At 49.0% G+C, this 23,888-nt stretch overlaps 1 protein-coding gene and 1 long non-coding RNA gene across 22 annotated transcripts in view; one reads left to right on the plus strand and one right to left on the minus strand.

Moving 5' to 3' along the window:
- Positions 1-3,262, plus strand: part of LOC134481264 (uncharacterized) — a 63,922-nt gene extending 60,660 nt beyond the window's left edge. The window contains exon 2 of the long non-coding RNA XR_010056710.1: positions 3,129-3,262. This is a non-coding gene — a long non-coding RNA (uncharacterized LOC134481264). The remainder of the gene's footprint in view (positions 1-3,128) is intronic.
- Positions 1-23,888, minus strand: part of Trrap (transformation/transcription domain-associated protein) — an 89,687-nt gene that overhangs the window by 56,055 nt on the left and 9,744 nt on the right. For 19 of the 21 annotated variants that reach the window (XM_039089174.2, XM_063271132.1, XM_063271128.1 and 16 more), the window contains exons 6-25: positions 22,039-22,122; positions 20,167-20,223; positions 19,880-20,005; positions 18,255-18,332; positions 17,828-17,916; positions 16,628-16,724; positions 14,867-15,005; positions 13,907-13,985; positions 12,469-12,703; positions 11,244-11,610; positions 11,062-11,159; positions 10,438-10,632; positions 9,636-9,827; positions 8,935-9,100; positions 8,133-8,389; positions 6,435-6,635; positions 5,444-5,595; positions 2,733-2,932; positions 980-1,197; positions 704-901 (exon numbers count right to left, since the gene is read on the minus strand). In XM_039089174.2, coding sequence (XP_038945102.1) covers positions 704-901; positions 980-1,197; positions 2,733-2,932; positions 5,444-5,595; positions 6,435-6,635; positions 8,133-8,389; positions 8,935-9,100; positions 9,636-9,827; positions 10,438-10,632; positions 11,062-11,159; positions 11,244-11,610; positions 12,469-12,703; positions 13,907-13,985; positions 14,867-15,005; positions 16,628-16,724; positions 17,828-17,916; positions 18,255-18,332; positions 19,880-20,005; positions 20,167-20,223; positions 22,039-22,122 — 3,228 coding nt within the window. The remainder of the gene's footprint in view (positions 1-703; positions 902-979; positions 1,198-2,732; positions 2,933-5,443; positions 5,596-6,434; positions 6,636-8,132; positions 8,390-8,934; positions 9,101-9,635; positions 9,828-10,437; positions 10,633-11,061; positions 11,160-11,243; positions 11,611-12,468; positions 12,704-13,906; positions 13,986-14,866; positions 15,006-16,627; positions 16,725-17,827; positions 17,917-18,254; positions 18,333-19,879; positions 20,006-20,166; positions 20,224-22,038; positions 22,123-23,888) is intronic. The other 2 variants (XM_039089172.2, XM_063271123.1) reach the window with 1 other exon arrangement.

Here is a 23,888-nt window from a genome sequence, read left to right on the forward strand (position 1 = left end):
AAAAAAAAAAAAAAGGAATGCATGATGATGCCACCCACACCTCCAGATTCAGGGAGGGAGCTCATGGCCACTGTGCCAGCTTCAAGGAGAAAGACCACTATATAGCATCCATTCCGCACTTTAGGGTCAAAACTACCTCCTTGTATGTACTTCCTGCTTGTCCTTCATAAAGGTCATCTGGACGTGACCTTGGCCTTAACCACACATCCTGGCAAGCCCACCAGATTCTATCAAGATGAGTCAGATGGTAAAAAATTTCTCTTGATTTGCACATGCGTTCATAAATAACGGTATACCTTGGGATAGCAATATGGCTCAGAAGGTACAAGAGCTTGCAGCCCAGCCGAGCACCCCAATTTGATCCCCACATGGTAGAGAACAAACTCCCACGAGTTGCCCTCTGCCTTCCACACTCAGGATGTGGCAAGTCCCCATCCAACAAAGCATATCAACAAAAACTAGGAAGTAGACAAGCAACATCCCGCCTGTGGGGACCTCTGCAATACCCTGAAACCAGCATTTCCACTCTGAACCTAGAGATAACATAACATGCAGGCGTTAGGAGCTGCCCCTGTACTAAAGATGCTATCGGGAATCCAGGACCAAAGCTCCTTTGCTGGCAGAGTATATGAGGCCAAGCGCTCTGCAGCGGATCAGCTCTTTGCAGTGTCACTACTGAGTGTCCAAGCCACCCATGACCTACCTCTCCAGTCAGGTCCATCATAACAAAGAGCAGAGCTTTGAGGAATGTCTGCTGGTTCTGGAGAACCCACGTGAGTGGAAGCCGCTCCATGAGGAACTTAATGGAGACCACACCGCCCAGTTTGGCATACCAGGCCTGCTCATAGCAGCAGGCACACAGGCGCTCCACAATGTAGGAGAAGAGGGGCAGCTGGCACGCCTGGAGGGAAACGAGCCAAGAGTAAGCCGGTGCTACCTGGCTAGAACAAGTACCTGCAAACTGTACAGACGTCCTTACCCTCTCTTTTGAGCCCAGGATGATGCTTGCCACATCGAATATCACAGCCAGGGCTACCTCCCCAATTTTGCACAGTTCCTTTTCTTCATAAGCCATACAGATAGCTATTGCATCAATGAGGACCAAGGGGTCCATCCCTTTGGACCCATTTTCTTCACTGTGGAACATGGCCGTGCTGGGCTGGCTGCCCACCTGGTAGCAAGGTAGCAAGAATGGACCTGGGAAGCAGGCACATGACAAAGCTGAGGTCATCCATGGGAACACGCATGGCATTAGCTTCACTTCCCCTGGGGTTAAGACTCTGAAGCCATTCCTAATATTCTAGTTACATCTTGTTATTCTGTACATGTGCAGACTGCATGTGGACATGCATATGACACAGTCCACACGCCTCTCCACATATGAAGAGGTCAGAAGACAAACTGCCAGAGTTGGTCTTTCTTGCCCTGTGTGGATCCTAAGACTCGAACTGAGATTTCCAGGCTTCTCTGTAAGCACCCTCAGCTAGCTGAGCTGTCTCCCCAGCCCCAGAACAGTACTTCAAACTAACCTCCATCGAACTGCAGCTACTCCAAAACCAAGTAGTCTAACTCACATTAAGGCCATTTTTTCTGATTATTTCCAAAAATACATTGCATCATTTTCCAATTACTTCCGTTAAAACTCAAAACTAAGGCTGGGCACACAGCTAAGTTAGTAGCATGGATAGCACATTTAGAGCCCAGACGTTGATGATGCCCAGTCCTATCCAGGTAGAAGGAAAGTGAGAAGTTCAAAGCTATACTCGTCTAAAATCAGGTGTTAGGTTCTTCTAAGAGACAAGGTAGATGGCTGTGCAGCTAAAAGCACCAAGCTTTATGACTTGAATTCAATCCAGGGCTCAATAAGAAGACAGAACTGACCCAGGAGTTAACCTCTGAACTCTGCAAGCTCACTGTGGCCCTAACATGTCTGCACTCATATATAAATGCCCATGGCAGTCTTAGTTGTGAGAACTAAGTATCTCTTAAAATGCCCCATCAGCTACGGCCTAAGAACGATGGCTCTTAATGCAACCACTCTGACAGTTACACCCAGAACACACATGGCCACACCACTGCTGGACAGAGCCACTTGAAGGCAGCATCTCTTGGGTCCCCAGCTGGGGACCACACAGAGGTTACCAAGATCAACTTTGAAATGACCACAAACACACACTAGGGAACAACTGGCGTTCAGCTGTCTCACCAGAGTTCACCAGCACCCTGCTGACCACAGGGCTCGGGCTCTGAGGTCAACGGGCAGGGGAGACGCTGCTCGCACTAACTACTGTGGCTTCTGGGAAGAGACATGAATTCTGAGGGTATGCTTTCCAAACTTAGCAGTAGCCGTCAGGGTTACAGACATTTCTACTGTGTTTGATAAAAGCAGGTTTGCAGGGGTGGGGAGCACAAAAAGGGTCTGGGGAACAGCCAGGGGTAACAGCCAGACGCAGGCATGAGAACTGCAATGGAGGTGTCAAGAGCTGGCTGTCGTGGAGTTGGTGGCATGGGCAGCAGGCTGGCCTTGGAAACGATATCAGAGAGGGGAAGATCAGGAACTATCATGCTTCAATGGGAACTTCAGACTTCTGTTGTGATGTGTGGGTGTGGGTATGTATGCACACGGGACCCACAGGACGGAGCTCGGCAGTGCCTTCCGCCACTTTACTGATGAAGGCCATTAAAGCAACAGCTGCTCCGGTCGGCTTTGCTCCCACAAGCCCCAAACTCACCACACTGCTGGGCCACCGCTACCATGGTGTAGTGGCGGATCAAGCTGGCCACAAAGGGCAGGGCACTGGGTCGCAGGTCTTTGATGACTGCAGACATGAATGCCCCAGTCAGAGCCTGTTCAAACGTCTTCCGTGCTGGAGTGTCCTGAGCTTTGTAGCGGTGCGATATGATGACACTGGGAATGGTCTTTTCTGTAAAGCTAGAGACAGAGTCACACTGTCACAGGTCACAAGCTCTCATGCAGTGACCAAAATTCACCTCTGCCCCAACTTCAGCAGCATTCAGTACCAGAGATGGACTTCACTTTCTCAATATTTACAGCCAGTGTTTCAAGAGACAGCGAGGGGCTGGAGAGATAGCTCAGCGGTTAAGAGCACCCGACTGCTCTTCCAGAGGTCATGAGTTCAATTCCCAGCAACCACATGGTGGCTCACAACCATCTGTAAAGAGATCTGGTGTATCTGAAGACAGCTACAGTGTACTCATATATAATAAATAAAATAAATATTAAAAAAAAAAAAAAAAAAAAGAGACAGCGAGTTATATCCTGCCTGACACACACGCAGGTTGTGGGGTAAACTAGGAAATGGTGGCAGTCAGTGCTCTGCCATTGTTTTCTGAGTTATGTGTCAACGATGCTGTGGTGCCTGAGTGGTCAAAAGCGCTGGCTGCTCTTTTTAAAGGCATTGTTTTCCTTACATGAATCTATGTGCGGTGTGTGCATGCCTGGTTTAGAAGAGGGCAGTGGATCCCCTAGAACTGCAGTCATAAAGACTGCATGTGGATTCAAAGCTGAACCCAGGTCTGCATCAAGAGCAGCAAGTGTTCGCAACCACTGAGCCACTTTTCAGCCAGAGACCCGAGTTCAATTCCCATCATCCACTTCTCAGCTTTCACCCCCCAAACTCTAGTCCTGGGGAATCGATGCCTCTTCTGGCCTCTGAGGGTACCAGGCGTGTTCATGATGCACAGACATGCAAACAGGCAAACACGCATATACAAAAAATAAAAATACTTTTTAAAAGAGAGAAATAAAGGTTGTTTTTCCTGCTGTTATCAAGGTGCATGCCTTGGGCACAGTCACTCCCCAGTCACCACTGTCGCACCTGAGGAAGGCACTGCCAGTGCACGCAATGGATGGCCACACGCTTCCCAGGTGCACAAGGCCCCTCTCCTCTGAGGACTGAGCCTCACACTCAGGCCCATCTCTGTGTGCTCTGTGATGAGCCTGCCCACGCTTAACTCGGGGAGGCCCTTTGTGAGGATCAGGACGGGAATCAAAGGGAGGCGGAAGCTTCTGAAAGGCTCATCAGAAGTAGAAACCCTGGGGTTGGGGATTTAGCTCAGTGGTAGAGCGCTTGCCTAGCAAGCGCAAGGCCCTGGGTTTGGTCCCCAGCTCCAAAAAAAAAAGAAAAAAGAAAAAAAAAAAGAAGTAGAAACCCTGTGAAATGGCTGGTTGCAGACACACATTAAAGATGACAGCAAAGAGACCTCAGGGCAAAATGTCTCCCAAGAGTATAGGGAACAAACTTTACATTCTGGACTAAAAGAAGGATGTGTGGCTGGAAGGATGGCTCGGTGGCTAAGAACGTCTGTTATAAAAGACAGGAGGACGTTATATCCAATCTCTAGAACCCACACACAAAGCTAGGTATGGACCCACATGTGCCTATAACAGCAGCACTAGGTGGGAGGGGTGATGCAGCAGGATTACCCAGGTTTGATGATTGCCAGCCTAGACCCCAAAGTCCTCTGGCCTCCCTAAACAAGACAGCCAGTTACATGCATACACAAGCAGGGAAAAATATTGAGCTTTTTTAAAAATACAGTTTAAATTCGTGTGTGTGTGTGTGTGTGTGTGTGTGTGTGTGTGTGTGTGTGTGTGTGAATAGTGGCAAACACAACTTAATCTCAGCACTGTGGAGGCAGAGACAAGTGGGATCTGTGGATTTGAGGTGAGCCTTGTGTATGTAACAAGTTCCAGGTCTTTCAGGGATACACGTCTCCAAACTAAAGCCAAATTGTAAGAGTTCAATCAATGAGATGAAGTGGGAATGGCATGGGTCGTGACAGGCTGAGACATGGCTCTGTCAGCACAAACTGTCACCTAGCATCTGTGGGCTGGAGGCAGGAAGACCCTGAATTCAAGTAATCCTCAGCTACATACTGAGTTTGGGGCCAGCCTGGGCTACAGGAGACCCTCTCTCTAAACACAAAAAGACAATTTAAAAAGCTGTGCCAAATGTCCTAGCACGATCCTAGACTCTTGATGGCAAGACACACTATGCAGTGGATCCAAGCCCAATTCTTACTATGCATGGCCATGTTCTCTACAACAGTGGTTCCCAACCTTCCCGTGCTGCGACTCTTTAATACAGTTCTTTGTGTTATGGTGACCCCCAACCCTAAAAGTGTTTTTACTGCTACTTCATAACTGTGATTTTGATAACGTTATGAATCGTAATGTAAATATCTGTGTTTTCCAATGGTCTTAAGCGACCCCTGTAGAAGAGTCAGTTGCCCCCCAAGAGTAGTGACCCAGAGGTTGAGAACTAGTGCTCAGGAGGCTTTATGGTATATCTCTGCGTAAGTTACACACTACCCTGGCCATCTGAGAGGACACACGCCTAACAGACTCCTGGGCAGTCACTTATGCTCCTACTTTTTGCAGCGAGCTGCACAAATCCCAGAGAAAAGTCCAAGCATGTACTTAGGGTGTGCCAGCAGCTGGTAGAGCGCGTGCTTGTTGTCCTCCAGGCTCATCATGGCCACCAGGAAGCACCTGATCACCTCCCAAGCCTGCCTCCGGTAGTAGGGCTCTGTGTTGGCACTTTTCAAGCAATCCAGGGCGGTCTCAATGGCCTAGGACAAAAAACACAGTATGTACAGTGCTCGAGCGCGCGCGCACACACACACACGCATATACATACACACAGACACACACACGACTTAGTGCTTCCTGAGGAAACTAAGCAGGGCTTCAGTCTAACAGACAAGCAAGGTTCTGAAAACAGAGTCAGTGAAGAAAGAAGGGGTTGTGTGGCTCCAGGTAAGAATAAGAGTGCACAGCAACTCTAGCTGGAAGGTTTCATTTTTAATGATGGGTCTATAGCTCCAGAGGGTCCAGGTGGCAGGCATCACACATCCATCAAGTCTGGCTCGTGAGCTAGGTGCACACACAGTCTTCCCTTAACCCGAAACCTGAACGGTGGCTTTCTGATGCTTTCACTTTTCTCTCATGAGAAGGTCATCCACCACACATCTGCATGCACACATATGCACCCAGAAAAAGAGGGACAGAGAAACGTTGAGGTACAATACTAACTGGTTGCCAAAGAGCCAGGGAGAGAACAGGAGAGTTAGAATAAAAAATGGGAGAAAGCTAGATCCTGGACACCAGGGATGAGAGAAAACTCTAGATCACTTGAGTTCTCAATGGTCCTGGGAATAAGGCCCAGCAAGATCACAACGGAGCATGAGTTCAGGTGAGCTGGTCTTCAGGAAGGACTCTGCTCTCAAGAGTCTTAAGCTCCTGGATAACACCCTTCCAGTGGCCACACGCATCACGCAAGCCACCTTCCCAACCAAGCAGATTGCCCCGTAGTCCTGTTCTTCCCTCAAAGTTGGCTCACCTGTGTATTTTATATTGAAATCAATCTCTTAGAGCAAAGTAACACCTCCCTGGTAGCTCCCCACCTTACCTTTTCCATTGGAAGCTGGAGAGACGCTTTGCAGTCAGAGAACTCCACAGTAATGCTGGGGCCTTGAACTTCAGTCACAACATAGTGCAGCCTCTGCGACTCCTTCAACATCTTCCGGTTGCTGCCGCCGAACTTCCCCAGCACACGGTAGGCCACGTGGGAGATGCTATCTGCAGGGTTGCGCAGTGTGCGCCACAGAGCCTAAGAGGGGACAGCCATCTTTCACCGAAGGCAAGCGAGGCGGCCGCTTCACACAGCTCATGACCACGATTCCCATTTGTTAGAGAGGACTCTTCCTCCTGCTTCTGCTCCTCAAACATGGTTCCCCCTGGGTTGTCCTCCCCCAGCGAAGTTCTGTCTTTACTAAGCAAACAAACACATTTTGGAGCTCTTTTATATAAAAGGTAGCACAGAATAAAAAGTAAAGGGTTGGGGCTGGAGAGATGGCTCCGCGGAAGAGCATTGGCTGCTCTTTCTCAAAGCTCACACGGTGGCTCAGTACTCTAACTCCAGTCCCCCTCTGGCCTCCTCCGCACCGCACAGATGTGACGTAAATACATAAGTGCAAGCATTCATACTCAAAGAGTTACGTCAATCTTTAAAAATCAGTAAGTAAAAGGCTTCAACACTCGGAGTGAATAGCTGTAATTTTCAGGAGTGAAGTGGACTGAGGTGCCTTACTAAGCATTCCTGCATTTTTTTCTTCAACTTAGAAACATGACACATACATAATTTCATGTATTTTAAGTCTCCGTTTATGGAAGGTAAGGGTACGGTAGGGGTCCCTAACAGCCAGGTTAAAGAAAGACAGAAAAGAGCCACAAAGGCCAAGCAATGTCCTTGAACACAGATCTGACCACATCCCTCCTGCGACTTGCTCAGTAAACCTTCCCCAGGGACAGAGAGGCCTCAGGTCTCTGACAAAATGCTTACCTGAGACCTTGTGACATCCCTACAGTGCCCTCCACACACATCGGTGCCATCTTTAGAAGCCCTCCTTAGAGTTTCATCACACCAATAAAACAATGCTAGCACACGGGCTCAGTACTCCGGAACTAAGGAGGACTAAGCCCAGGATAGACAGAGAAGGTCTGTTAGTCCTGCCTTCTGGGCCAAGGTGCTTTCCCTCCAATCCAGCCTGGAGCCTCTACCATAAAGGGCTGCTGTGACCCTATGCTAGTGAGGAGAACAAGTGCCCAGCCCCCAGTGATCCCCAATCCCATCGAGATCACAGCACAGACAAAGCACAGCGCAATCGAAGATACCTCACGTCTGACTTCTAGTAATAAAAACCGAAGACTTCAAAACAACCTTTGATTATCTGATCTTTCCCTCCTGGGGTAAGTTGGCGCAGGCAAGGTAGCCATCTGCTTCCCCGCAGAGGTGATTCTTCACTATAGTACCGCAAAGCCTCTGTGGGTACAGGAAAGCTCTTCCTGCGAGTCTATGCAGCTCCATGCCATCTGCCTTCACACTGGCTTAGGGACTCTGATGCTTGGGAAAGTTCTCCTAAACTGAGAGGCAACACTGCCACACAGCCGCTCACCACCCACTAGCTCGAAATGTGTGTAACACATCCCAGGCTCAGTAAGCAAGCATGACTGAGTCTGCCAGACTGAGCTCAGTGACTCCTTACGACAAACTAGAGTCATGTGGAGCTGGTGCCCTCTGCTGGTGAGGAGGTGACAGTGCACTTACCTGCATGAGCTCTGCACGCACAGGCTGAATGTGGTCATAGAGGAAATCTGGTTGCAGGTTGTCCACACACAACTCCAAGGTCCTCAGGCCTTGGCTGACCAATGTCTGAGACCCATTGAGGGCAGACACCAAGGGATCCATCAACATGGGCAGATAGGGCAGGAGAGAGCTCAGCCGCACTGGTACCGTGAGACACAGCTCTACAAAGAGGTCCTTCATGTGCTGCTTATGCAGGCCGCTCTGCAACATGTTCAGTCCTGGAAATGGGGGTGGAGGGCACGTCACCTCCCTAAGGCAAGCAACATCACCTGTACAAGCCACAGGCCACTGTTCCCCACTGCTCAACCTACTCACTGCATTCACCATCCTTTCCAGTGACAACACAGGCTGGGGTAGGTAGTTCCTATAGTTACCCTATGCTTGTTTAAGGGTACTTTCTGTGATGTGTCTCAGTTCCAGTTACACAAAGCAAGGCAAAGAGAAAAGAGCAGAGAGGAAATCTGCCTAAGCACATTTAAGTAAGACAAGGATGAGGACTAGACACGAGACTGAGTCCCCGGCAAGGGCCACCCAAGGCCCTGTGGGAAATGCACACCATGTGTATGGAGGTGACAATGCTATAAACACAAACAGGACTGTTACAGGAGAAGCTCTGCATTGTTTGATAACAGAATATTATTTTCTAACGGGGGGAAGGGGGAGGTGTCCCCAGCACCTACCCACCTCCCATGATTCCTGCCAGGCAGAAAGGACAGGTCCAGCAGTCAGACAGACAGACAGATGCATGGAACACTGCTCTTACCTTGGAGGAGATTTGGAAGGAGAGGCAGAAACTCCTGATACAGGAGGTCATGGCTGCCGCCTCCTATGGAGCGGAAGAGAGCCCGGAGCAGGAGGAAGTAGTTGTAAGGCTCCTTGGCGGTCTGCGCCAGTTCCATGGAGCTGTTCACGATCTTGTGCAGGTGAGGCTGGGAAGAGGGAAGGCAGACAGACCACTGAGCACCCAGGAAGAGCTGCCACGGCCTCTAGTCTGGGCTCACACACACACCCCTGCAACCGAGCAGCACGAAGCAGTTACTTCATCACAGCAAACAAAAGGGTGTAAAGGGGTCTCTGCCACACATCTACGAGACGTGCTCTTAATGTGTCCCCACTTACTACGCAGTTACCTGAATTTTTTTGGTATTTGAAATAGGGGCTCATGTAGCCCAGGCTGGCCTCAAATTTTCTAAGCAGCTGAGGCTCCCTTGATCTACAGCTCCCACCTCCCAAAAGGTAGGCTTACCTGCTAGCATACTAGGCCTTAATTCTGAGTTTTCTACTGTCACCTGGTAGAGTAACATCTGAACTAGTGTTGCATGTGGCCCTTATTTGTGGCATAGCAAACGTAAAGTATTATACACACGTAAAACAGAGCCACTGTAATTTGTCAAAAAAAAAGGAAGCATGAGCAGCAACGGAAGCCCCTGAGCCCCGGGGCCCTCAGCGCAGGCCGCATGCTACCTTCAGCATCTGCTCATTCTCAGCTGCAAACAGGGACACTGAGCCGAAGACCAACTTGAACAGTTTGAGGTACAAGTTGGATAGCTCCACATTGGAGCCCATTTCTGGCAGTCGCTCCAGAAGGTACTCCACCAGGATTGTAGCGAACAGGGCAGAAGTAGTAGGATTTGCCAAGAAGGAGTTGGCAACAATCTGTCAAAACAAGAAATGGCAGAATGGGTTGGAGATTCTGCTCCAGGGCAGAGAAAACAGGAGGCTTCCTGGTCCTCAGCTTCCAGAAGTGGGGCATGGGAGTAGGGGAGAAATGCTTTGAAAGAAATACCCATGACAGAAACATTCCCCTTCCTCAAGGCAGCTATGAAAGGCCAAGGAATGAGTTTCTCAAACAAAACTCACTGGTCACAGACATGCTGAGAAAACAATCACCCCCTGCATCAAACCAGCTCTGTGTGTATGCGTGTGTGTGTGAGCGTTGCGTGTGCGTGTGCGCGCGCGCGTGTGTGCCTCCTACGCGAGCACAGGCATTTGACCTGCCATCCCTGCTCACCACCACCAACTGACAGCCTGCATTTAACACTCATCAGCTCTACTCTTGAACTAACCCAAGGCACCAGAAGGGTTGAAAGTCTTCTCAAACACTGCCCAAAATTCCCCTACACAAGACACGTAAAGGCACCTACGACCAAGCCCAAAGACCAGAGTTCAATCCCTAAGCTTTGGATTGAACTATGTGGAAGAGAGAACTCCTACAAACTGGCCTGTGACCACACGCACATGCGCTTTAAATGTGAAGGTTTTATACCTGAAGAGCGTAGTTTTTTGAGATCCTTTCTACCATGTAAGGGACTGTAGTCTGGAAGATCTCCTTGAACGTTAGTGGGTTCATCATGGTGAAGACCCCCGCGAAGTGCTCCAGCACCTCCTTCTCTTCCTTCATCCTCACCGTCTGGCAGTTGGCCACTCGAATGTATGTTTGTCCGTTTCCTGCGATCTGGACCTAGGAGGGGGAACCCCCATGGTGGTTAGAAATGAACACCTTCTATTGAACATGGATTTCTTTACAAAATCACAAGTCAAATACTTCAACGAAGTCAATGACTTCAACAAAGGTTATCCTTCTTTAATTTCTCTGCTCTTGCCTCAATTTTGAAAAAGAAAAACACTAGGTGTTCACACAAGGGGGAAAAAAACCAGTAAGTAACCCTAGAGGCCGGAGAGCAGCTCAGAGGCAAAGGTACATACACGACACCCTCCACTTAGTACTTGCTGGCTACACTGCTTCTGTCGGAGTCTCTGACCACAGTATCAGGAAAGGGAGCAGGCACTAGCTCGCACGAAGCCAAGCCGTGCACACAGACTCAACCCTGCGCATGCACCAGCGCTGTTGGACAGGTCTTCAGACTCCACTGTGGCGGCCATGTCATACCTGATAAATGTCCAAGGCCTGCATGGCGTACTTCACAAGCTTGATATAAATCTGAGTTTCTTTGGGTTGCAGCTGCTTGTTAGGAATAAACTGAGCTTCTAGAAGAGAGAGAATACATTAAAACCTGGCAAATACAAGAGCTAAAGGTGCTGTCAGTCTGAAGAGTGTAAGAGTAGAATTACCACCAGGAGCTTTACACGACGTTATGCCCCACGTGATGGTCTTGACCCCGCAGACCAGGGTTTTCACCAGACTCCGACAATCTGTGACCTGAAACGTCTGCTTATCCTCCTTGTCCTTTTCTCCTTGCTTCTCAAATGGGGGCACGGGGGCGGGGGTTACTGGGGTGGCTGGGGCTGGGGCTGGAGGTGGAGGGGGTGGGGGGGCAGGCACAGGGGCTGGGGAAGGGGCTGGGCCAGGGGCAGCAGGGGCTGTGGGCACCCCAGGCAGTGCAGCTTCTGCAGCTCCCAGCTCAGATTGAGGCTTGCATTTCTTAAAAATGGCGGAGAGCTGGTACCGGGCAATGGTGTGGAACTTGAGGACAAAAACCTGATGGCAAAAGAAATTAGGAGTCAAAAAAGGAGACAAAAGTTAACAGTCAAATATCTGAAACCACCTGAAGCCTAAAGGCTGGGTCTGTAAAGTGCAAGCAAGAGGATCTGCGTGCAGTTCACAGAACCCATACAGAAAAGCCAGGGACGGATGTGTGTGTTTGTCATCCTAGTTCTGGGGAAGGAGACCCGACAGGGATCCCTGGGGCTGGCCGGCCGGTCACCAGAGTCCACAGGGCCAGAAAGATCATGTCTTTAAAATACAAAATATGTGAAGAGATGGCTCAGCTAGTAAGAGTTCTTATCTCTTCCAGGTGACGACCCACAATCCATTCCCAGTACCCACATGGAATGGCTCACAGCTCCCTGCAAACAGCTCTAGGGAGAGCTAAATCCCCTGGCACACATGAACATACATGCACAACATATACATAAACATAAGTAAAAACAAAACCATAAGGTGGATGGCCCTTGTGGCCCCACACTCATGCATACACAGTCAACTGCTGCTGGTTTCTGAGCTCGGTGAGCAGGATGCAGCTTTGATTCAGAGTGGCTCTCCAGTGCCACGGAACTCCCCACCACACTGACTGGGGTCTCCCAGAGAAGCCTTGACTACTGCTGCCCAGCAGGGAGCTCTTCTAGTCAGCACCGGCAAATACACAGAGCCTACGAAGCTGCTCTGACGCTCAGGGCAGCCCCGCCAGGCAGACTAAAGAGAAACATAGAGGGACAAGCAACTTCCAAGCACAGGCTTTGAACAACTCGGTCTAATTCCCAAAGCCACACTGATCTGGCCTCCTCCTCATTCGCCTCCATTTGACAATGCTTTAGGATAAATCATGGCAGTCAGTACCTCCAGCATCCGCATCAAGACGTCTCTGCCATTGCCGCTCTCCTGCTCACTCTTGGAGCGGATGCAGTCCACCAGGTTCAGCAGGAGCTTGCAGGACATGGTTTGGATGCTACTGGGCAGGGACTCATCATCGATGTTCTTGGCAAAGAGTTGGACGGCAAGGGAAAGGTCGCTGAGGGGCAGGTGCTGACGGACGTGATGCACGAGGTCGGCAAGGGTGCTGTAGGCGAGTGGCCTGCCGGAGGAGATGCGACCAGTGTTCCCCATAGCCACTGCTGCAACTGCAGTGCTAACAGAGGTAAGACCCAGGATGGCCTTAGTCCCCACCCCACCCGTGTTCCTCTCCCAGCTGCTCAACTGAAAGGCCCAGCCTTTCCTAGCATGCTTCACTCCTTACTGTTGTCCACACTGAAAAGCTGACCTTCATGCATGCCACTGAGGTTCCTGCCCTAGTTGGCTTTATTGCTGCCATGGTAAAACCCTGACCAAAAGCAACTTGAAGGAGGGTCTACTTGGCTTACACTCTGGGGTCATAATCTATCACTGCAGGAACTTGGGGAAGGAATTCAAGTGAGAGCTTGAAGCAGTAACAGTGGGAGAACCCTGCCTACAGACTCACACTCACAGCCCAAGACTGCCCACCTAGGGATGGTGCCACCCACAGTGGGCTGGGCTCTCCTGTTAATTAGCAATGAAGAATATACCCTATAGATGTGACCAGAGGCCAATCCGACAATTCTTCATTGAGTTTCCTTCTTGTCAGGTGACTTTCTAGATCAGCTACTGACAGTAGCTTCTTGGCAAGAGTATTTTCTTTTAAGGCAGAAGTTCTCAACCTGTGGGTCATGACCCCTTCAGGGTTAAGAACCCTTGCTGTAGATTATGTCAAGTCAACAGTAATAAACTAACCAGGAAAATACCTAGCAAACACCAGCCGAAACACCAGCCAGAGCACAAATGATCATCAGCTTGTTCACACGCTAAATGGTGTTTGCTACTCAAAATTTACAATGTACCATGCATGGCAGTGCAACACATAGGAGGCAGAGGCAGGTGGATCTGTGAGTTCCAGGTCACCCACAGCTACCTAGTGAGACTACCTCACATGTTAGCTAATAGGTTAATTAATGTTCTATATGTTATGACCACTCTATGCATAAACAATACTGTCTGGGTTATTAAATTGTGCAGGCTGATCATTGACCTCTATACCTTTTCAGGAGTGCATGAGCACACTTAACCAAAAAATTCCAAAAATGTTAAAAATTTGTTCTTTTTTTATTAAAGCAACCTAAGGACTTTCAAACTTACTGGCCATTCTAAATCCAGGAAGTGAGGAGAGCCCAGCAGACCTGCACTTAATTAGAGTCCTAGTACAGGTGATCCAGTCCCTAGCAATCGCACCAAGCAGGCCTGTGTCCGTCTAGCAAGGCTGTACCTGAGCGTCTCCCGAGCCGTGTACCCAGAGCCTATCAGGATAGATTCATCAAACAGCTTGTCCATGCAGGGGATGAACTCTAGGAAACAGAAGAACATTAAAGACCTCACAAGCCTTCCCCAGTGCTCAGGGCAGAGAAAAGACAGCAAAGACCCTGTGAGGTGAGATGCTGCTTCTACTGGGCCACACAAGCCGCCTGCCCACGAAGACAGTCCGGGTAATGTTCAGTGTTAGAGAACTGACCAAGACTGACTAGAGAGATGGCACAATCGTACCAAAGGCAGAAGAGAACTGACCTCTTGGATATGGATGACAAGCCCACGGGACAGTTAGATTCTGGAACAAACCTGACATACAGCCAGCTTAGTTCTAAAGTCAAGTACATCTCAGGCCTCTGGCCTCCTGCGGGCACCTGAACTCGTGTGCAAACCCTCACCCCAGCACACGCACAGACAATTAATAAAAATATGTCTTCAAAGAGGGCTGGCGGGGTATGATGGCCCACACCTTTAGTATCTTAGCACTCAGAAGGCAGATCTCAGAGTTTGAGCCAGCCTGGTCTACAGATGGCTCCAGAACAACCAGGGCTACACAGAGAAAACCTGTCTTGAAAACATAAGTGGGCTAGAGAGTTGGCTCAGTAAAGACTTAGTTCGATTCCCAACACCCACATGACAGCTCTGAAGTGTCTCAAACTCCAGTCTCGGGGATCTGACACCCTCTTCTGGTCTCTGCAGACAAAAGGCACATGTGTGGTGCACAGTTGTACAAAGACACAAGTAAAACACACACATCCATACACGAGCGAGCAAACAAATGAAAATTAAAAATTGAAGACCCAAGGCTGCAATAATGAAGGACCAGACATGCTAAGACCCTGTAGAAATTCTAGGAAGTCAGCAAGCCTTGCTCCAAAGATGGCCCAGGCTACACAGGCCTTGGGAGAAAAGGCGGCCTTACGGTTTCTTAGCTCCGTGGTGAGGATGTGCTTGGCAGCGATGAGAAGCTCCTTCCGGAGGTGTGCGGTCTCCGCTGGACAGTTGGAAAGCAGCTGTAGCATGCCTTTCACCATCTGCTGAGAATACTTTGTCACCAGCTCCTGTCACAGCAAGGAAGACCACAGTCACACTGTGTCTGAGAGGCTGCAGAGACACCCAAGCTCTTTATGCAGCACCGAGCCTAAGTGAGCACCGCCAGAAAGGTTTTAGTGTGTACGTGCGTGTGCAGTCATGCAGCAGTCATTCTGAAAGGGAAGTGTGCCCACAGGGACAGATGGCCTCCCACGTAGACTAAGTGTGGGCACGACACTCTTATTGTTCTATTGCTTTACAAATTTCAACACTGAATTTGCATTACCTCCTTGGAAGAAAGAAAATAAATGCTTAAAGCGCCTGTTTAAAAAAAATATTCAGGGGTTGGGGATTTAGCTCAGTGGTAGAGCGCTTGCCTAGCAAACGCAAGGCCCTGGGTTCGGTCCCCAGCTCCGAAAGAAAAAAAAAAAAAAGAAAGAAAGTAAAAAAAATATTCAGTGCTAGAAAGACAGCTTGGTTGGGGCTGGAGAGATGGCTCAGTGGTTAAGAATACCGACTGCCCTTCCAGAGGTCCTGAGTTCAATTCCCAGCACCCACATGGTGGCTCACAACCATCTGTAATGAGAGCTCATGCCTTCTTCTGGTATATCTGAGACAGTGACAGGGCTCACATACCTTTAAAGAGACAGCTTGGTGGTTAAGGGTACTTGTTGCTCTTCCAGAGGGGACCCCCACCCTGTCCTTCACCTTCCAGTGCCCATGACAGGTGGTTCACAACCACCTGTAACTCCAGATCCATAAGATCCAATGCCCTTTTCTGGCTTCCATAGGCAAGTGTTCGTTCACATGCACAAGTGCGCAGGTATACACACACACACACACACACACACACACACACACACACACACACACACCTCTACACACCTTTTTAAAATAAGTAAATGCCAGGCATAATAGCTTACACCTTTAAATCCATCACTCAGGAGGCAGAGGCAGGAAGCATCCTGGTCTACCTAGCAAGTTCCAGGCCAGCCATGGCTACACAGTAACAGCTTGTCTCAAAAACAAACAAACAAACAAACAAACAAACAAACCCATCCATCCATCCATCCATCCATCCACCCTCCCTCCCTCCCTCCCTCCCTCCCTCCCTCCCTCCCTCCCTCCCTCTACTTAGTCGCCCCACTAACGTGAGCTGAGCATGGTGACTTCTGAGCAGCTCTAAACAACCTCTTCCTGACTCAAACACCAAGGCCCAAAAACTCCACTCATGATGGCAAATGCCCACGAGCCAGCACTCTGGAAGCTCATGGGCCAAAGGTCAGCCTGGACCACACAGTGAGACTTCATCTCATAAAGAGAGTCTGCAGAAGACTAACCGATCAATGAGCTCTGGGTTTGACTTAAGAGACCTGCCTCAGAAAGAGAAGGCAAAGAGCAAAGGAGGAAGATTCCCTGCACACATGAGCCTTCACTTCTTCTTTTTTTTTTTTTTTTTTTTCTATTTTTCGGAGCTGGGGACCGAACCCAGGGCCTTGCGCTTGCTAGGCAAGCGCTCTACCACTGAGCTAACTCCCCAACCCCGTGCCTTCACTTCTAACACACATGCACCACATACTCACACACATGCACGCACACACGCACACACAAATACGTGAAAGTGAAACAGCGAACAAGCCAATGAGCTTACCTGGTAAATCCTGATGATGTAGGCTAAAAACGACAGTGTTTTGATCTGAGCTGCAATGAAGTCAGCATACAACTCCTTGTTGTAGAGCTTATGTTGCCTGGGCAGGAATGGAATATGCGTCCAATATTAGTCCTTTTCATGGCTGGGGATTAAATACCTACAGCAACTACTAAGCCTTGAAGTTGCCTCATCTCCACACACAACAGAAGCACACGCAACATACATGCATCTGCTTATGAGCACGTCAGAGGGGAGCTGAGAACACGTGGTAAGAGCACTTGCTTTTACAGTGCTGTTCACTTCCTAGCATCTATGCTGACAGCTCACAATCTCCTGAAACTCCAGGTCCTAGGAAATCCGGCGCCTCTCCTGGCCTCTGAGGCCACTGTACCAAGTGCACGTACCCACACATAGACATGCCCATATACACATAATTTTTAAAGATGAGATAGGATCATATAGCATAGAAATTCTAAAAAGCTAGCTCAAACCCCACCCCAGCATTCCTAGTGTGAATTCCCTCCCTAGCACCCCTGCTGCACAACCTGCGTTCCTCAGAGCACCTGAGTGCTTTGATACAAGCTCTGTTAATGGCTGCAGAGGGCCACTCCTCAGATGCTCAAGAACCTCACAGCCAGAGGGGCTGCATGTCAAGAGACGGTATCCTTAAAGCTATTCAGTTTAAGACAAGGGTGGATCTAGTTGCCCTGTTACTCCCCAGCCCTGGAGGTGAAGTGCACAGCCAGTTTCCTCAAAAACAAAACAAAACATAACAAAACAAAAAATAGCCAGGACAAGTAATGCCTAGTGACCCTGGGGGGCTTCAAGATGGGAGAAAGCAACTTCTACAGCATCCTTTCACCTGAGGAGTTAAGAGGCCCAAGGCACGCACAGCTCAGCAGGTAAAGGTGCCTGCCACCAAGACTGAGCACCTGAGTTCAGTCCCTGGGACCCACATGCTGGCAGGAGAGTCCACAGCCCACGCTGTGGCATGCGCGTGCACAGCCACAGGCACACAGAATGGTAAATGTAAGAAGGAGCTAGAATGATCACAGCCACCATTACCAGGAGTTCTTAAGTCAAAACGCATATGCTGTGCAATTCTACAATTCTCACATCTCAAGAATGGGAGCAGCAATCAGTTACTATTTGGAAAAAGTGCCGTGCCATCAGCTCGGTTTCCGTCCGAGGGATGCTTACCTGGCCTGCGCGGATACCTGAATTGCGATCGTGTTCATGATCAAGGGCACGAACTCGGCAACAACGTTGTGGATGTTCAGTTTGTACAGCTGGGAGGGGGTGGGGAGAACAGCAGAGTTTAGTGTTTCACATTCATCTACCACAGGACAGTTGGGCGTCCCACAGACAGCAGAATGAAGAGCGCGTGGGGTTTGTGGACATCGTACTTGCTGACGGAAACCAGTCGTGAACACTCACATCAAGAAACAAAAATTACGGGGCTGGGGATTTAGCTCAGTGGTAGAGCGCTTGCCTAGCAACCGCAAGGCCCTGGGTTCGGTCCCCAGCTCCGAAGGAAAAAAAAAAAAGAAAAGAAAAAAAAAAAAGAAACAAAAATTACTGCATGGTGCACACATACCTGGTACATTACCAAGTGGTGCACACATACCTGGTACATTAGCACAACAATGATGGGGAGCTCGGCCAGGACTTTCAGTGAGAGCGACCCTCGAGGGATGATGGAGTGCTGTGAGACACAGAGAGGAGAGGCAGCCATCAGCTGTGCGGCACCTACAAGTTCCCAGCCAATCCCATTAAGCACCAGAGTGAGCAGACACTGACACTCCTTGCGAGCATCTGTGGAGGGCCAAACTAACACAGAAGTGCTACCCCAAAGAAGGCAGAACCTTGGGCAAACCCAAATATCAGCATCACCTAAGAAATCTAGGGTGTGGGTGTTTCTGTGAGGGTAGGCAGCCTGGTCTGGTAACAAGGTCTCCCTATACAACCTTGGCTGACCTCAAGCTTAAGAGTGGTCCTCCTGCCTCTGCATCCCAAATGCTGGGATTATGGGCATGCACCACCAGGCCCAATTGTCTGGTTATACAAAGTCATACTGTGTAACCTAGGCTGGCCTTGAATTCACTATTTAGCCAAGGTAAATTTGTATCTCACAGCAATCCTCCTGCCTCAGTCATGTACCAAGACATTTAAGGTGTTTTGTTTTGTTTTGTTTGAAGACCCAGGCTGGCCTAAAACTCAGAAATCCACCTGCATGTCCTCAGAAATGCTAGGAATAAAGGTGTGTCCCAGCCAGCCTGGCAACCCACCCAGCGTTTTAAGCCACTATCTGACTAAACAGGACCCAATTTAGCTCAGGGGTTTAATAATATTTATATGCAGGAAAAGTGCTTACAGTAAGTCCAGGAGAGCTGACTGAGCTCACTACAGACTGTCAGGACAGGAAAAGGGCAGGGGCAAACGACCAGAGAGCAGACGCAAGAGCCATGTTCACAGAAGAACGCAAAGGACGCCCGCTGTGCCTAAAACCCAGATGGGTTCTCCCCAGCACAGGCTGAAGCCCTGTCTCAAACAAGCACGACTGCTAAAATGCTGTTTTTTAGGCTGGAAACAGGGTCCCATGTGGCCCAAGCTGGCATCCAACTTGCTACGTAGCTAAGGCTAGCCTTAAACTGATCTCACACCTCCCTAGTGCTGGGATTAGAGGCAAGCTTAGGACAGCTCCCTAGGCCTTCCTGCATGTGGGCAAGCATCCTTCAGCAGACACATGCCTCTAACCCCAGATACACACTCTTTGCTTACTTCAGTCCTAGGAGTGATTTATGGAGAAAGGTCACCACATGTCCCCTACGTGACAGGCAACACTTGAATTACCTTTAGAAGTCTAAGTCACAGATTTTCAGATTAAAAACAGGACAAACGAGATCAGGGAGAAACTTTATGAACTTTTACAGAGTCTGGAAACCAGAGTGGGGCTGGAGCACCATCTGGGTGTGCTCTGGGCCAGGGAACTTCAATTTTCCCGATAGCTCTGGCAGATCAGAGCCTCTCTGCCCCCATGCCTGGCCTGCTGCTTTTGCCAGCAGGAGGCCCCAGGTTTCCTCATGGCCAGGACCATTTGTGCCTGGGGCAGGACAAGGCTTATGCCTCCAGGTAAAGGAGAGAGACAAGAGAAACCCAAATGGTCTAAGTCACCTCATTCTCCCCTCCAGCATTACGAGGGGCCACAGATTTAGGGAGAGAGGAACGGAAAACTTGAGAGCCGTCACCCACCGTCCGTGTCTCGCTGTCCTCCCTCTCAGGATTGACTTTCACAGCAACTGTGGTGATCATACCAACCATTTCAGGGGGAGGCACCGTGTTCTCAGGGATCCCCTGGGGGTTCTCGAAGTAGCGGTTCTACACAGAGAGAACACAGGAATGACAAACAGTACGTCTCACGGTGCTCAGTACTCCTCGTCCTAAACCACCCCAGGCATCTCTGCTGCCTCAAGTTCCCTTCAGGACAGGTGATAAACAAACGAATGTAAGCAGTAAATTCACGCGTAACAAAAACATACCACTACTTTTGGAAGCTCCTTGTAAATCTGTTTTACGAAATCCAAAAAGTGATGGATCTAAAAAATAACCAAAAACAAAAACACTTCATTGTAAGAACACACAGTGGTGACTCAGCTGGTAAAGAAGATGGTAACCTCACCGACCCCTACTCAGGCCAGTTAGCGCTGTCCTCTGAGCTCCACTCGTGCTCAGGACACTCATGCCCCTCCCCTCCCCGCCCCCAAACACTTTTTCAAATATTATTATAAAGTAAGGAACCATCAGGCAAGGTGAGCAATGGATCTAAAAAATGGGGGAAAAGAAAGACAGACAGACAGACACTGGAACAGAAGCTGCCAAAGGATGAAGGTTAAGGAAGGGCCATTATATGCTCGCCAGAAAAGAGAACTGAGGTGGAGATGGCTCAGCAGGTGAGCGCATTGGCTGTGCTTGGAGAGGAACCAGACGGGTCCCCAGCACCCACACATCAGGTAGTTCACAGCTCCAGTTCTGGAAGACCCAGCATCCTTATCTGACCTCAGATGACAGTCGTACAACATAATACACATGCAGACAAGGCCCACACACACAGATCCTTAAAAATAAAACTAACAAACACAGAATGCTGGATATGGCCCACGAGGAGAGATCCTTATCCTCCCAAGGGAAACAAACCAACGAGCCTTTCCAGAAAGCAGCCTGGCAACACCCATGTGAAGCCTGAAACTATACTTTGACTCAGCAACTGTTGGTGCAAACCCAGTTAATTAAATAACTTGAACCACATAAAGAAAATAATCACCAATGGCCATTAAGGAAAAAATCTAGACCGAGGCATAGTGGTTCACAGGAGGCAGAGGCCAGCCCGGTATCCAGTACACGCTCCAGGACAGCCAAGGACTACACAGAGAAACCCTGTCTCAAAAAACAAACTAACAAACAAAAAAACAAACATAAATTAATAAATAAATGGGGGGATAAAAATTGAATAATGTTAAATGTCACAAAATAGTCACTGAAAATAGTATTTCAGGGGTTGGGGATTTAGCTCAGTAGTAGAGCGCTTGCCTAGCAAGCGCAAGGCCCTGGGTTCGGTCCCCAGCTCCAGAAAAAAAAAAGGAAAAAAAAAATAGTATTTCAAGGCTGGGGAGGGGGCTCCAGGTGAGAGCAGTTCCTGCTCTATCAGAGGACCAGTGTTCAGTTTTAGTACCCAAAATGGGTGGCTTACAAGGCCACCTGGACCTCCAGCTCTGAGGGATGGGCTGTCCGTGGAAGCCTGCACATGCAGTCACAGCTCTCCCAGCTTGGCTCTGCTACCAGGCTACAGAGCTGAGGTCCAAACCCGACTCTCCCTACAGAATCCCCTTTAGCCTTTACCCTAAGGAAACAGCCAGAGCTCTGAGTCTATCCCAGGAGAGTCTGAACTGACCCAAGACCCTGGTCAGTCACCACACTCCAGCTACTGAGAAAACTCAGGGAGATCTTTTCGCACTCAACCAAAAAGGAACAGTAAAGACAGCACTTCGACGGAGAGTGCCGGGGCAGGAATACGCTCAGAGCATGCTATGTTCTTCACCATGCCCCCGTGTGACTCTGCACAAGACAGGAGCATGGCAAAGCAGGGGACAAAATCTCTCTGCTCAAGCTCTACTTTCTATCCAGCAGTTGTTTAGTCAACTAAGGGTAAGTAAGGGCCAGCTAGATGGCCCCGAAGGTAAAGGTGCTTGCCACCAGCCAGGCAGTCCGATTTAATTCCTGGAACCAAATGACAGTGAACCAACCAGCCCAAGTCATCTTCCTCTACCATGCATGTGCCACGTCATGCATACAGGCACGCGCATGCTCACTCTCTCGCTCTCTCTCTAAATAAACGTATGTGGTCAACAACTCACCTCTTGCGTGATTGGTGGCCTAAACTGTTTGTGCAGCTCAATAATTATTCTTAGACAAATAAGAACATTTTCTTCATTTTCCGTCTTTAAAAAACAAACAAAAATATCGTTATATTTCTCAAGGCATTTTATCTCGGGATTAAAGACAAACTGTTGACAGGCATGACGGCACACTTGAGAGGCAGAGGCAAGCAGCTCTCTTCAAGTTTGAGACTGACTTGATCTACAGTGAGTTTCAGGCCAACCCAGAGTACACAGTGAGACCTCCAGAAAACAGAACCAGTCTAGCATTTTCTGTGTGTTTCTCTGCCACCCAGCTGAATCAACCAGCTTATACGAGGTTTGCTGAAAATCACAGTTCCAAGATGCAGCTGTCCTGGACAGAAATAGCCAAGGTGTCTGCGGACCATGTGACAGCAGCACCCCACCACCACGTTAAGAGTAACTCTGAGACGGGTGAACTAGCAAATGACCCAGAGGGCAAGTCACACCATGAATAGTGCCACTTTCCCCCTCTTGACATAGGGTCTCATGTGGCCGAGGCCTGGCCTGGGGTGACCCTGAACTGGGTTAACAGGCCTGCTCACCCAGCCTGGTGTATATGGTTCTAAGGATGGGACCCCCAGGTTTTCAAGCCTGCTAGGCACTCTATCAGCTGAGCTACATCTCCAGTCCTGAATGTTTAATGCTGTTTTGTTTTTAACAGGGTCTCATTATGGCTGGCCTCAAACTCACGGAGCTTTTCCTGCCTCCCTCCCTCTCCCAAGTGTTGATATTGGAGAGGTAAGGTATGCCAACACAACCTTGACTGACACTTTAATGGCTAAATGACATCGTACTTGAAACAAACAACAAAAACTGGCTCACTGCTTGGAAATACAAGTTGCCCATTCCTGATCCAAAAAGCCCAGACCCGAACTGTTCTAAAATCCTAAGCCTTGAGTAGCTGACAAGATACCACAATGCCACAATAGGAAAGTCTATGCCTGACCTCATGTAATGGCTCTTAAGTCAGAACAGACACAGTAAAAACACAGCATAAAATCACCTTCAAGCTATCTACAGAGGGCGCCAAGGATATACTAACGAACCCCATGTTTAGGCTGAGGTTGTAGCCCTAACATATCCTGTTATGTATACGCAGATATTCCAAAACTCAAAATAAAAATTCCAAACACTGATTTCCATGTTTGTGAGGTAAGGAATTGTCAACCCTTGCTGCCAAAAGACCAAGAACGAACTCCCAGCTACTGAGCACCCACCGTGGACTGGATGGCTGCTGTGTAAGCCAGTGAGGACGGACCGGTCAATGTGGTCAGCCAGCACTGACAGAGCCGAAATAAGAACCCAAGTCTATCCCTAACAAATGTATCTTCCCAAGGTCCCAAGGCTCAGTGGGACAATGGCCATGTCAAGACAGGAGAGAGCAAAAAGATTAACAAATGCATTCACCTAAAACTTTTAAGGCCTTCCAGGGCATGGCAGCACATGCCTTTAATCTCACCATTCGGGATGCAGAGGTAGGCCAACCTGGTCTATTTAGCAAGTTCCAGACAGGTGAGTGAGTGTTACATAGTGAGACCTCGTCTCAAAAGAAAAATCAGAGCCAGGTGTCTTGGTATAAACTTTAAACTTTAAGTCTCAGTACTAAGGAAGCAGAGGCTGGTGGATCTCTGTAACTTCAAAGTCTGTCTGATCTACATAGAAAGTTCCAGGACAACCTGGGCTACATTGTTAGACCGTCTTTAAAGAGAGAAGGCGGGGGGGGGGGGGGGGGGAATGAAACAAAAATCTTCAATTAAGTAGTCTTTCTTTCTGAACCAAACAAAAATGAGAGAAAAGAGACATTA

This window comes from Rattus norvegicus, chromosome 12, assembly GCF_036323735.1.
Source record: "Rattus norvegicus strain BN/NHsdMcwi chromosome 12, GRCr8, whole genome shotgun sequence".
NCBI lineage: Eukaryota > Metazoa > Chordata > Mammalia > Rodentia > Muridae > Rattus > Rattus norvegicus.